At 40.2% G+C, this 15687-nt stretch overlaps 1 protein-coding gene across 1 annotated transcript in view; it reads right to left on the bottom strand.

Annotated features, from left to right (window-relative positions):
- Nucleotides 1-13250, bottom strand: part of RETREG1 (reticulophagy regulator 1) — a 64546-nt gene extending 51296 nt beyond the window's left edge. Inside the window, exon 1 of the mRNA XM_053996315.1 lies at nucleotides 13021-13250. Coding sequence (XP_053852290.1) covers nucleotides 13021-13250 — 230 coding nt within the window. The remainder of the gene's footprint in view (nucleotides 1-13020) is intronic.
- Nucleotides 13251-15687: the final 2437 nt, after the last annotated feature.

Below are 15687 nucleotides of genomic sequence, written 5' to 3'. Positions count from 1 at the left end.
TAAAAAAAGTAGAGGTTAGCCAAAACCAGTAAGAAGCCACTGTCCAAGGCACAGAATCAAATGAGAATGCCAACAGAAAGAAAATCATACAAAGCTGGGATGTGTTCAAGAAACCTCTCAGATTTGAAAACTACCATCTTCTACTCAGTTTCTGCTTCAGAGCTTTTCTACAAAAAAGAGGGGGAAGGGGAGAGAAAATTGTAGCAAACATGGCCATTGCAGGAAGCCAAGAGGTACCCTTTGAGCACACTTGGGATTTTTTAGAAAGATAATTGACTTCACAATATTTCTTAACAAGCTCAGGACACACTGCTGCAGTAGCAAAGTGCTCCAGTTCTGTTCCTTGAAAACCTCAAAAAGAAAATCTGCATTTAAAAAATGTACATGCCACTAATTTCCACATTTAACACAAACTCATAATACCAATCACCCTGAGCAGACCAGTATATGAATTCCAATACAAACAAATAAGCTCACTCTGAAGGTTTCATCCAAACACAAAGGATTTTTATTTCTATAGAGATTTTGAATTATAAGATTATTCTATACAATAAATATATAAAGTCAGCACCTTTGTATAATTCAGCCAGCTGAAGAAAACCAACAGAGAAGTGTAGAGAAAAATTATTACAAGGCAAACTCTATCAAAACTACCCAATCATAGCTCAGTAATTCAAAACTTGTAACAGCTTTTCATCATATTGTCCTACTATTTTTCTTGGTAATATTATTCAGCATTAAAAAATCTTTGATTGTGTTTAAGTGTTAAGTTCCACTGCATGGAAGACTTTGTTTACCCTACCTACTTAATTTACTGATAATGGGCTGGGGGAGAGATGTGATGCTGTATAAAAAAAATCAAATGAAGAATTTTTCATCCAATTTCTAGGCAGCAGGAGTTTATAACAAATGCAGACCTTCAAACTGTTTGGGCTTAATACCATGTCTATTCTATAGGGTCTTCATGGTGCTTATGCATGAATGTTTATAGAATCACACAGAATGCCCTGACTTAGCAATTACCATTGCCACTCTTTGATGGTCTCAAATACATACATCAATACCAAAATTTATATGCAAGTGTGTGCATGTGTGTACATATACACACATCTTACTAGCTTTTCAAGGTAAGATCAGATGCTTACTAAGAAGCTTAGTGTGTCTTTCAAAAAATGCACAGAATATGTTTGACCTACTTTATGCTCACAACTAAACCACACTGTTAGTTTCACTGCAATCACAGCTGTCACCTGCTGTTAAAAACAATTGCACTAATGCAGACTAGGATTAGCAAGCAAGGATTAACAAGGTAGCATCCTTCTGAAAGATGCTTCCAAGTCGTGTCATTCCACCTTCTCAATACTGCAGTGTCCCTGCTCCAATGTTTGAGGAAAAAAAACTGTAATCCAGTTGAAGCAGCTAATGTAGTCACCAAACAAGGACTCTTAACTTCTTTGGAGAGCTTTGAATCATTCTGACTGAACTTCCCATATCTTAACATTATTAGCTCTTTATCTAGACTGTGATGTTTGCAAGAAAGACCATCCCTTGTGAATTCACTCAGCCAGCTTGTGTCAGCCCTCAGGTGCCAGAGCAACATAGATTAGAAAAACTATTTGTGAGCTATATGTCAGAGATCTGTGTCCTTGAAGCTCTTCCTGGTGGAAAGCTGCTATGGCTGCCTTGCATTCTTTTGGCATATATCTATCAAACATAAGCTTATCAAACAGTTAGTTCAACATGCAGGGAGGGATCTGAAAACCACTTAATATGCTACTACCACTGTCAGGATTCATAATTCTTCTAGGAATTATCAACGTGATGGATAGCAACCAGACTAACAGTTTCTGTGCTACTTTTGCTTATTAATGAAAGTTAGGGCATTTTTGCCCCTTCTTTAAAAAAAAAAATAACAGATTGTACTCTTAAGCATTTCTAACACACACAGATCTGACAAAAATTAAAGGCTCCAGAATGAAATCTTCATATACTGCACTCCTTCTGTATTGTAGAAGAATGCCATGTAAGAGAAGCTTACTGAACATGCTTTCCTTTTTAAGCAATAAACAAAACACACTGGAGTTCAAATTGTTTAATTTCTTCTACAAATAGTGCGGAAGTAAAAACCATTACTGGAGACATAACCAAGATTTGTTCCCCCCTTGAGTTCTGCAGCACTTTGTGAATGTTTTTTTGGGGGAACAGAGGGGTTAAGAAACAGTGTACAGAATAATGCATTCCAGATAACTACTTCAGCAGTTACTAGGACAGCTTGCACAACAAGGGGACAAGAAATTCTGCTGTAGGCAGTGCAGGACTGCAAAAAAACCCAGACATGTGGTGCCCAGGACTCAGTCCCTGTCACTGGCTGAAACAGGCACTCCTTGCACAGTGAAGCCCTCACTCAGACACAGCCCCAGGGGTGGGATACGGCCACCTGGCTTTGAGGCTGCAAGAAGGAACAGTGGCCTCACTGTGAAGGATGTCCTCTGGTCCAGAGCACTCAACTGAAAGAGCTAATGGAGGTGCTAAGCAGGTGGCAGACCACAATGGAGTAGGACTTTCAAAAGCTTAGCTGTGTGAGAATCTGAGCAATGTGCTCCAAATGGAGCTCATTTGAGCAAGCCAGACTAGCTGATGTCCGACTGTCCTTCTATCCTATGTTCTTCTATGTAGGAAGAATGTAAGTGTGATAGAGCCAGCCTGCCACTCAACTCCACTGTGGAAGATTGAGAAACCATTTTTGTAAAATGAAATAGGAGCAATATCAATGGATAATTAAGCAGTGCTTGTCCACAAAGGTTGTGGAATTTCCAACCTTGATGGCTGTGAAGACAAAACCCTGAGCAATCTGATCTGAATTAAGTACTTGAACTTATTCTGAGCTGCAAGCCATTTTAGAGACCTCATGAAGCCCCTACCAACGCAAATGGTATTTTCATTCTGTGACTATTGTAGGCTATTAGAAGTGATTGGCAAATATTTTTTGGTAAGATGCTGACCTTAAAACTTAAAGGCACAAGAGTTTCTGTTTCTGGGCCTGGTTATATTGTAGCTGTTCTGAAATGATTCTAAACTGCAGAAGTAAGAATCAAAACTTGACAACTTCCACAATTAAAAGTAGAAATTCTTCAACTGCATGATGGTGAACCTAAACACAAAAAAGTATCCTAAGGTACCTTCTCCTTCTTGTCTTTTCTCCAGTTCTTTAAAATATGGGATGGTCATATGTCAATACTGTCAATTTGTTGTATCAAAAAGCAGGTATCTTACAGCACACCAGAATTGTCCCAGAGCACCTGGGACAATGAACTGCACAAACTGGATTATACAAAGTTATTCAAGTGTCGTGAGCCAGGTAAGAAATTTTGATGGTTAATGATATCATACAATATTGCAGTCAGTAAACATAATAAAACTTATAGGGCATGACAAAAGCTGTTTTCAATTGTATCATGAGATACAGGGAAGGTGCAGACCTACAAAATTGTTTCAAATGTTAAATAAATCAATTTGATTCTTTCATTTCAGCTGTTAAGGTTCTGGGTTTTTTACAACACATTCTAGAGCTATGAATGAGTTGCACTTTGTAAACACAAAACATAAGAAAACATTTAATCAAAAATTAAATTATTTAGATTATCAGCAGCCAGTGCTAGTTATTTCTGGGAAGCCTTAGCAGGTACATTTTTAATAACCATCTATCCCTAGATGAAATTCAGAGACAGTCACATAAATAAATGAAAGCTGTCAATAACACAGATGTGAACATGGAGTTTTGCTTCACCATCAGCTTTTATGGCACATTTACTGGTTGCAGGAGTGACTTGTGGACTTCAGTTCAATGTTCCACAAACTCATATTTACATCTTAAAACCAGAGGCCAAACTCTTCAGAGTAATTCCATGGAGTTCTAAGGAGTGCAGGTTCGTATATAACTGTTTCCTCATAAAATGTTTAGGTGAAAATCTACTGACAGCTTTCAGCCAGAGATTTCCATAGAACTGGTCTTCCTCCAATCAGACACTGATAAGCAAGCATGGCCTGTGACATAAACCACATAGAGAATGGCTCTCCCCTGTGGAGAGGAAATATTTCTAGTGCATTTTGAGAATACTGAACTACTAATTTCAAAGCTACGTGTACTTTGCTCTTACAGGGGACCACCTAACGCTGTTTCAGACAAACATCTACAGTGAAGGTATTTGGGTAAGGAAAAGATGTAGCACTAACTGTTTCCTGGTGGTAACTGTTTCCTGCTTGGAGCTGAATGTAGACCATTCTTCCACACTTACTGCTGGAGCAACCAACACCTGTCTGATTGCAGTGAATTCTGATGACTGTCTCAAGCAAGAATTCTGAGGAAGTGGAAGAGGACTTGTTTTCTTCTAATTACTGCATGAAGGAAATACACTGCCTGAGCAACATATTTGAAATACATAGCAAAGGAAGTATCAGAAAGTTTGTGCCCTTACTGATCAGAGGGTCAATCATTTTGTTTGCCCTCCTGTGAATCAAGAAGGAAAAAAATATATTCAACACTATTTTATTTAATGCTTAAACTCTCCTAACTGAAAAATCATCCCAAAGCAGGTTTGCGAATCCTGCTGTTTACGTCTATTAAATTTACAACTTTTATGTGAATTGATCTTTTATATAAATGATATTCATACTAAGCCTCTGTAAATATCAAAATGCTTTATCTACACATACAGAAATCCAATCCTCGAGTATTCAAAACATTGGAAGTCAGAACTCCAGTTCAGTATTTTTCCTATTGTTCCTTTAGTAATCTTGGTGTTGTGGTATAACACTAGCTGACAATTAAGGTTGCTCATTTTCTCCTGCCCTAGTGAGATGGGAGGGAAAATGGAAAGAAGTAAATGCCAGGGCTTAAGAACACTTTAATAATTGAAATAAAGTTAATAAGAGTAACAATAATAATAAATGAAATGTGATACAACAAAAAGAGAGAGGAATAAAATCCAAGAAAGCCCAGTGAAGCACAGTACCACTGCTCATCACCCACTGACTGGTGCTCAGCCCAACCTGATCAGTGATGGGCAGCTCCTGGCCAGCTCCTTCCAGGTTGTGTACTGGGCATGACACAGTGTGGTTTGGAATATCCCTTTGGCCAGCTCAGGTCATCTGTCCTGGCTGTGCTCCTTCCTGGCTTCTTGTGCACCTGCTTGCTGGCAGAGCATGGAAAACTGGAAAATCCTTGACTTAGGGTAAACACAGATCAGCAACAACTGAAATATCAGTTTCTTATCAACTTTTCTCTCATACTGAATCCAAAATATAGCACTGCAACAGTGTATCAGGAAGAAAAATAATTCCATCCCAGCTGAAACCAAGACACCTGGTCAAGAATTAAAATGCAAAAATCCCTTCCCAATTCCTACACAAAACGTATAGTTTTTCACTTAAATCAGAGTAAGTTATGCACACTTTTTGGTAGAATCTCTTTATAGAATAGAATTTCATACAATATTATTATATTTATAAGATATTTAGCTTGCATGTCTGAGAAATGCATAAAAACTGGTACAGCAGATTCCATGTTGAAGAAAGGGAATTACATGTAAAAACCACATTTGTATATGTTCTAGCAAACATTTTAGAAGGAACAAGGGCTTAAATTCAGTCTAAACAAACTCCCCATCCTTCCAAAAAGCACAATTTGTTGAATAAAATAATTTCAAAAGCATTTACTCCACATCTAATGTTAATTAAAATTTTAAATATACACACTAGCACTCTGGGTGCCTGGGATTTTGAACTTAGAAAGCTGTATATCTGTTTAGCTGAAAACCTGTGAAATGTTGTAATAGAATGCTTCTTAAAAACACGTACATTAAAAATGTTTTAGTTCATGTCTAACTTAGTGGAGAAAAACCTTCCATAAAGGCATAAATTAGAAAGAAGCACCATTTTTCACTTCAAGTTTTTCTCTAAATAAGAGAAAGACTTAGGTCTTTGAGATATTTCAAATGGAGTAAAATGAAGTACTGAAAAGCAGCTGATTTGTAACCTATGTGCCAGCTAGCAAAGAGTGTTCCATTGGATAGCAGCCAGAAATCTAAAAATTCTATCACTAGGTACACAAAAATAAACAAATAATTAAAAAAAAAATAACCCTCAAGCAGAAAGGGCATGCTTATTATTCTAAAACTTGGATCATTTTTTAAAATTCATTCTTTGTTAAGACAAAGAAAACTCAGCCATCAACCTTTTATTCAAAGAGCTCATTTGTCAGGTTTCATTGAAAAGATTAGGATTGTATTTATTCAGCCAGAAAGCACAGACCAAATCAGTTTTTCTTTAGAAAACCTTCTAGAACTTACTAGAATTCAAAAATTTTTGAATAATAAATAAACCTCTTGTCCTAAGAAACAGACTCCCAGAAATTTAAATTACTGTTACTTTGACAGCCATCTGTCGAAGGGGTACCTCTGGAAGGTCTGTGCACAGGTTTCAGGGCAAAAGCAAAGGCAGCTGGACAATGCTAACTTAACACATAGGATGGGAATTTAAATTGTGTATTTTCTCTACTCCAACTCAAGAAACCACCTCTTACCCTTAAAAGTAAGTCTAAATAAAACAAAAAATAGTATAAGTCCCTAAGAAAAAACACTGGAAAAATTGTACCAATGCTTTGCATTTAATCACCAAAGATAAACGTGCTTTTAAACTGGTACATTTGGAAGTATATTGGTGGTCTGGGAAATAGGATTAAGTCAATAACTTCACATTGCAAAATTATCTCACACTGTTTGCAAGAAAACTTCTTGAGGAATACAGCAGTTAGAATCATGTTTCAATATTTGTGCTTTTGGATCAGATTTACTGCAACCTGTTGCATTCAGACAGGCACATAATAAACAATTGAGAAGGAGAAAGTTTAAATTACCTAAACTACTTACCTTCTGAGTCTACCATGACATCAAATCCTACTGTTACATCAGTGAAAAGAGGGGATGATATTTCCATGGAAGTTAAAATTATTTTGATTTAAACACATAACATCAAATAACCTTGCTTCCTTTGTTTTAGCAGACAAATGCCCAGATGACCTTAATTAACCTGTGCTCTGGCAAAGCACAGAAGAAATCTTAATCCCATTTTCTCATACAGTAGCAGCAGTTTGAGCAGTAGCACCTCTACCGTGGTGCCCTAAATCTCCTTTTCTTTAATGCTCTCATTAGTCCTGTAACATCTACCATGGAGCATAGCATATCCCCCTAAAACATCCATTGTTCTCAAAATTCTACTTACTATTTGAAAGGTCTCATTATTTTGAAGCAATACATGAAGAAATTATAATTTCTCTCTTGAAACAACTGCTTTAGACACAGTATAAGTACATTTCAGCAAGACAGAATAAACACAAGCCATGCTGCAATTAATTTCTGTTCTCCTTTGTTCCGGATTTCCATCTTCCATAATGTTCTCATCCTAGATTTGATCCTAAATTTTTCAGTAATGCTTGCTTTTCCTCAATTATCCTACTTGATTTCTTTTCTGACTGATCCTGATTTCATCTTATTGGTTGAAAAATGCTGTCAGCTGTCCAGGTTTTTATGTAACACTGTCTGGCTCTTAAACAATGTCAATTTTCATTCCTGTAAACTAATCTCTCAGCCAGAAGTATGAAAACTGTCACTAAAAAGCTGTTAATGGCTTTTAATAATTTTTGTTAACTAAATCAAATGAATTTAACTTTCTGTTCCACTTTTCTACCTTCAAAGCCTTCAAAAGTATTCATAATTTGTATTGGAAAAGTGAACATAAGCCTAAAACTGCCTGGGTAAAAACAAGAAGACTCTAAAATTATATCACAACTTGTGCTGAAGTTGGAATTTTAGCTTTACTTGAGGAAGAGTCTTTTGGAATACCACCTTCTAGGAAGGAAAAAACAATAAACCATAAACATTTGTTTATGCTTAAAGAAATATCAGCAATTTGCTGTACTATAGCTATGCGGAATAAAATAAATTGCAATACCAGTAAGTTACAAAGACTTAGCAAAAGGCAGCAAATTAAACAAGTTAAGGACTATCAGACTAGAAGAAACAAACTAGCAACCATATAAGAAACCCATTCATGTGAATGCACAGTGAATTTCAAAACTGTCTATGCCAGATTTTTTTTTCTATTTTCTGATAATGAAGGTATTAACATTACAAAATAATAATGTCAATAGTTAACCTACTCTACTATTCCTACTTGAGTGGTCAGAGACCTAAACTCTTATTAGAATTTAAGGCAGGAGTATTCACTTGTGTGCTATCCTGATACTTTGGATTTTGGAAAAGTAATTGGTAAAGTTAAGACAACTACGAATGTAGTTCTAAGATTTCCTGTAACAAAGATAGACAAAGACCAAAATTTCCCACATTCAAAACCATATTTAGCATCTGGGTGCTATAATGAAAAATCCATATGTGTTCTACTGACTTGGAAGATATTATAAATTTAATTAAGTGATCTGAAAACCAGCATACTACAAACTGGCCTCAGAATATCAATACCCTGCCTTAGTCCAACTCACTTAATTTTCATGTATTTTCTTTATGCTTTGATTTCAAAGATTTCTTTTATTCCAATTCTCACTTAATTTGACATTTTGTCACCAAGAATGTCTGAGTAGGTCCCCTAGACTACATTTCCACAGTCAGTGCCAACAGTGAACAAAAACATACAGTCCACAAATACATAAAACAGGGCTGCTGCATGTCTTTCTTCTTGATTTATAGACAAGTGAGGTATAGTAGTGGTATCATTTACAAGTTGTGTGCAAATACATGAAAGAAATGCTTAGCTTAGTACTGCTTTCTTACATTGAGAGAATAAATTACTGAATGAAAAGTATTTTGAGATCTTTTAATGGTATACTTTATCATTGCCAAGCACAGATTTCAAGTAAGAAACACTTTAAGAACAAATCCTAAAGAGAACTGGATACTTTAAAACAAAACAAACACTTCAATAACACCTCCTAAAACAAACTGGATGCTTATAAACAAAACACACCAAGCTGCTAAACTCTGAATGTGTTTTGTTCTAATATTTAAAGAGCAATTAGATTTTCTGTCTGGAAAACACACAATCTTTACCTGATGCAATGCACACAGACAATTCAGATATAAGCAATATTGTTTTCTCTCTTGATTGTTTATCTCAGACAATGGAAATATTCACTAGATCTGAGACCAAACAAACAAACAAAAAGTATGGGTATGGATGGTGACAAAAGATACTTTTAATGGAAAATTAGGCCTGCCTGCACCCCTGTCTAAATCAAGGACTGATACTTGTATTTTACGCAGCTGGTCAGTTACTTTGTTGAGTCAGTAAAATAACATAATGTAACATTGTTAAAAACAGACCAGCAGTAACATGCAGATATACCTTCTGAGGTCAGAAGGTGTATTAAAATCCTCAAAGAAAAATGTGGATTTGGGCTGGTGAAGAGAATAGCAAATAGTGTAATGCAATAAATTTGTTCCACAAGGAGATGGGAAAAGAAAAAAGATCTATTACATCTTAGTCTTTTTGATGCCTCCCTTCACAAAAAATCCTAGGAAATCAGGAAATTGGACAATTGGTGAACAGATGCAACTGGTGTATATAGGGATGACCTTGCAGACAAGAATGCTCTTTAGTTTGAAAGATTTATCTGCAGATAGAAAACATGTATTTGAGATAGATATCTGTAAACTACAAAACACATGGAATAGTACAGAATTACTGAAAATAAACTTGTCCCTCTGAACTTGTAGAAATTTAAAATTACAGATTGGGAGAACAAAAAGCTGCCACTATCCCCTCTATTCCATGCACACAGAGAATAATAATTAGGATAGAATTCTAGCTTAAAAGTCTAGGACTGAATGTTAATATTTGGATAAGATTAAACCCAAGACTGGAAGATATCAGTCAACAGCCTAACACTCACAACACCTGGAGTGAACTTCTGGCACCAGCACAGAGTTTCTCTGTTCGTGGCCCAATCGCTCACTTTTTCAGTACAATGGGTATAAAACAGAGGGAAAAAACAGCCTTGTTTTCCTGTTATTTTGACTTCAGTCTGCAAATTACATACAGCACAAGAATCTAAATCTTATTTCAGATGGTTAGGTGCAAAATAATATATATATATATTTAACCCTTGTTCATTTAAAAGATTTTTGGTCAGGTTCATTTAGGGCAAGAGGCTTAAAGCTGTTCACGGTGAAAAAACAATGGAGGTGGTAACTGAAAAATGCTTTTTCAGTAGCCAGATTTGTGTCTACTTTTACTATTCTCTTGTTAAAGAGTCCACAATAATTTGTCAGGAATATTATGAAAATCAAGGAAATCAGAATGAAATTAAGTTAGTAATTTTCTTGTACTTACAAGAACAATATTTTAGTAGTAACCATCAAAAATGCATTTATATACAGTACAATGGCCAAGAGATTTTTTTAACACAAAAGAGGCTACAGTGGAATATATTAAAAAAAAAATAATAAAATCTGGTGACACCAGAGAAACAGTTCACTCTCAGCAGCTCCTACTCCAACAGTTTACACCTGAAATATTTTGATGGGTGAACATACAAGAACTAAACTAACCATGAGGAAAACAGTCCCAACAAAATTAAATGGATGGGAGGAAGGACCTGGTGTTGCTTTTCCAAAATTCAGAAAACTGTAAAATTAAACCTCACCTCCCCTTTCTCCTTCTTCCACCAATGCTGTTGCTGCTATAGTGGGAGAAGTCTCCCATCCAGCAATACAGACTTCTGAACTCAGAGATACCCTGATTAGAGGCCACATGCACTGGGAGTCCCCCTATGGGGCATGGATACTTGTAGGCACACGACAAAGAAAGAAAAGGCACATGAAACAGCAACTAGGAAATGTCCCTTCTACCTGGCTCCAGCCAGCACAAAGCCCTGCCAGAAGAGACTTCACAGGCAGCAGGGGTGGACACTTGTTCCAAGTCCTGAAACAGTTGTGACTGTCTGAGTCATCACAAACCAGGCTGACCAGCTGGATCTCAAACAAGAAAAGGAGAAGCAGCAAACATTGCGCTGCAAACACTGACAATCCCAACACCAAAGGAGGGAAATATGATCTTAGATTTAAATTTTAATATTTAATTTTCAAAGTGTCAGATTTCATAGGTTTGTTAATGAGATCTTTCTTTATGTTCTCAAACCACAGAAGTTTACTGGTCATCGTCCCTGCTACACATTTCCTTGTTTGTCTACACCTCTCAAAACTCCCTGGCACTAGGATAGCGAGCTTCCTTCTGAGGTACAATACCACCAAATTAAAATGAGCAATCTGTGCCCTGACTTTTGCTGTTCCAACTCATCTTGAAAGTAACAAAGTAGAGTGAGCTATGACTTTTGATAAAATAACTTCAAACACTGGTCACCATAAGAAATTGCCAGTAAGACTACCCAAGGAGACTTCTTACAGGTATTGAATAATGCAGGCATTTTATACCTTGCTTGGGTCAAATCTGGAAAGAAAATAGCAAACAAGTTGCCCGGCAGCTATTCCTTGAGACATGGAAATGTATTCTGCTAGATTTTGTCCCTGAAAGTTTTATCAGAGCCACACTGCAAAGAAATATAAAGCATTATGACTCTTCCAAATGGCTGAAAGAACAGGTGACCTCTGAAGTATGCAGAAAATGAGAGCAAAACCATGTAACTTCCTCAATGAAAGGATTTACCATGGATACTTAAGAGCAAGATGGAAAATAAAAGTCAACCTAAATGAGACGTCATGCACACTCGGCTCCTGGAATCAAAGAGGATAAAATGATTTCGAAAATATTTGCTGAGATTTTCTTGTGCAGCACAAAGCTCCAGAAAGTCTTCCTTCTATGACTTAGATCTCATGTTTAAACATCTCACTGCTAGGGTTATAGAGAACCAAGAGGAGTTTGCTGTTAATTCACTGCACTGCTTGTTTACCTCTTATTTGCTTAAGAGGAAAGGAGGCAGTTCTAGCCACAAGAAAGGAAACACTATTCAGTTGTAAGAGCCTCTGCAGCATTGTTAGACAGTGCACTAACTTATAAATTGCTCTACATGATCAAGCAGGCATACAACAACATTTTAGATCAGAAAGCAAAAAAAAAAAAAAAACCATAGGCATTGGCAAAACCTAAGATCATGGGAAAGCTCTGAAGAAGTTTCACATAGACAACTTTTTTCCTACAGAAATTAACAGAAGAGACATGACAAACACAACAATGAACACATCCCTATGTTAATCTCTGGGGCTTATTCAACTAAACTGTCTCCGACTACAAAAAGCTTAGTCCAAAAAGAGAACTGGTGCACTGCAGTAACATTCCGGCTGTGCCCACTTCACAAAGACTCCACTAAGTAGGCCACCAATTTGGAAAAGCACATATACCCAAAGTGAACTCTAAAGTACTGGACCAGGGCATCAGCACAGCACAACCGTTGGGCTCGGGACCTGATTTCAGCAGGTTTCAAAACTCTGCCCAGAAATGCGGGCTCGCGGCTCCTTTCGGCTGTGACAAACGCGAGATCTCGGCGGGGTGTCCTGCAGCCGCCCTGCTCAGCTTCCATGCGAGACTCCTCCTCATCATCATCGCGCATCAGGCTGTGGGATACGGGGGCAGAACGTGTATGTGTGTGAGGCTGGGGCAGAAACCGAGGGTGAAAGAACCCGACCAAGCAGATGCACTCAGCGCGAGGGCCATGGCCAGACCCGAAGCAGCGGCTGGGGGCAGGGAATGCCGTGGCGCAGGTGAAGCGAAGAGCAGGACCTTCCTTCGCTGGGGGCGCGGGTCAGCTCCCCGCCAGGGGCGGTCGGGAGAGCAGGGCAGGGGGCGAACGCTCTTCCCGGGGGCCGAGGGAAGCGCGGGGCGGGGGCAGGAGACGCCCGCTGCGGGCGGGGCGGCGCGGGCCGGGCGGGGGCTCTCCCGTCCCGGGGGGCGGTCCCGACCCCGGCCCCGGCGCCCACCCGGGCCCGGCTGGCTCACCAGAAGAGCAGGTTGGCGCAGACGAAGCCGCCCAGGCTGCGGAGGGGCCGCTCCCAGCTCAGCGCCGCCGCGATGCAGCAGCCCACGGCCAGTCCCGTCTCTCCCAGCACCGCCGCCGCCCCGGCCCCGCCTGACACCTCCGTCGGCTCCGTCTCCCCGGGCGCCACCGCGCCTCGCTCCTGCGCGGCCTCCGGTTCCCGGGGCTGCGCGGGGAGCGCCGCGCTCGCCATGGCTCGGTGCGGCCGCCGGGCTGCGGCTGGGCCGGGCGGAGCCGGGGCTGGGGCCGGGGCCGTGCCGGCGCGGTGGAGGCGGGCCCGGGGCGGAGCGCGGCGCTGCCCCCGCGTTACTCCGCGCCCGCCTCCGCGCAGGTGCCGCGGGGGCGGTGCCCGGCGGGCGCGGACGGGGGCAGGCGCCGGGAGCGGGCGGGCCCGAGGCTGCCACCCCTGGCGGGAGCTTTCCCCGGCTGCAGGAGAGACCGGCGTGAGCATTCCGGTTCCCTGCCGGGGGAAAGCTGGGCAGCCGAGTCGCGTTCTAGATTTGGGAAGGTGAAGCCCAGCGGAAGGTGTTGCCAGTGAGACTTGTCCTTCATCTGCTCCTCGCGTATATATATGTGCCACAGCCAAGCACAGCTGGGGCACGTCCAGAGGAGGGCCACCAAGTTGATAGGAGTACTGGAGCACCTCCCCTACGAAGACAGGCTGAGGAAGCTGTTCAGCCTGGATAAGAGGAGGTTGTGTGCAGACCTCATAGCAACCTCCCTGTATCTGATGGGAGTCTACAGGGAAGCTGGAGAGGGATTCTTTGTCAGGGACTACAGTGATAGGACAAGGGGTAATGGGTTCAAATTGAAAGAGAGGAAATTTAGGTTAGACATTAAGAAGGAATTCTTTGCTGTGAGGGTGGTTAGACACTGGAAGAGGTTGTCCAGGGACGTTGTGGATGCCCCATCCCTGGCAGCATTCAAAGTCAGGCTGGATAAAGCATGGAGCAGCTTGGTCTAGTGGGAGGTATCCCTGCCCCTGGCAGGAGAGGTGAGAATAGATGATCTTTAAGGTCTATTCTAACTCCTTGACATTCTGTGATTCCATGATTCTAAGATAACAGTCCCCAAAATCCTAAAAAAACTAAATGGAAGTAAGTTGCTATTGTCATAATACTGGAAGCTTCTAAGACCACAAAGGAGCCTATGGGAGTTTGATGGCTTACATCTGCATCTTAAATATCCAAAAAACATACCTAAAATGCTGTCCTGTCCTCTGCACTGCTACCTATCTGGCCAGCCATCCAGGCTCCAGATGGAAGCGTGGCACTATGTTCAAGCTGGTGATGTGTGTAATACCTGATGTGACTGCTGGGAATCTGAATTCTGGGGAGCATGCCTGGTGAGAATTGTCACTTGAGCATCTGTTGCTGCATAAGAAGAGCCAAAAATTGGAATCATTGGAAGTGTTTCACAGGATAAAGTATGTAAAATAAAATATTTTTTACTGCAAGAGCAAGAATAATAATTTTGGATTGGGAATCGACGTCTATTTCAAGCTTGAGCTACCCCATTAGAATGTTTTTTTTAATGGAATAGGAGTCACACTCACTTGAAGGTCAATGTGTCATTTTTTTTTCTCTGAGACAAAATAAAATTACAGCATTAAGTTGTAACATTGGCTGTGGATTGCAAGTCTACTGTGTGTTTTCACCAAATAGCCTTGGGAAGGAGTTTATTTTTCTTATTCCACATGCTCTCTCTAGCACCTGAGAGGAAACATACAGAATGTTATTCTAAATAGGCAATAAACATTTTTCTAAAGAACATTTTAGTTTTATGCTAATTAGTTTTACTTCCATGCTCTTATGTCTAAAAACCCAGAGCCAGGCAGACCTACCTAATAAGCCCAGCTAAAATGCGATTAAGTGTTGTCTCTGAAAGTCTGGGAGAGCAAAAGGAAAGAGACAGGCTCCTCTAGCAACCTGAAACACACGTGAAAAAGAAAGGGAAGTAGTTGCAGCAAGGCTGGAGTAATACTTTGTTCTCTTGCTTCAGTTTTGTGCTGATGAATAAAAATTTGTCCTAAAAAGACTTGGTCAAAGCAGGGTGTTCTGGAAAGCAGGCAGCTGTCTCCTATGTGTACAGCTGCTCACAGTTACTGAGCACTCCTCCTGCTGTCACTTGGGCATCTCATGCTTTCCTAGGCTGAGTAGTAGTTGTTTGCTTCCCTGGTTTTGAAATAGGGAGCAGAGGAAATCCTAATAGAAAATCTTAACAGTCCACAGGAGTAAAGCCAGCCTTTTTGCAAGGAAAATGAGGTAGAGAGATAGGCACAAATGAGAGAATTTCTCCTATACTCACCCTTTTTCCCGGTCATTGCAGGATGCCAAGCTGCTGCTCTAGTGAACACCGCCCATAACTTGCAAAAACCATCTCCAGCTTAGCCAGTGGCAATTTGCTTTCCCTTGCTAGCATTCAGTTATTTCAGTAATGTGGGTGGTTCTCTCCAGCACCCAAATCTAGCTGACTCCAAATAGTTAATAGGTAAGCCTGGGAAGGAGTCAGATGTTCCTCACGGACTTTTAAAGTGACCATGGGATAATTAGACATTGGGGTTAAAATGTTAAAATTTGGGTTTAACCAGCTATAGGATAATAGCAATGTAATCCCACTGCCCTAAGGAT

Source organism: Vidua macroura, chromosome 1 (assembly GCF_024509145.1).
Source record: "Vidua macroura isolate BioBank_ID:100142 chromosome 1, ASM2450914v1, whole genome shotgun sequence".
Taxonomy (NCBI): Eukaryota; Metazoa; Chordata; class Aves; order Passeriformes; family Viduidae; genus Vidua; species Vidua macroura.
This window is presented reverse-complemented; position numbering and strand designations above follow the sequence as displayed.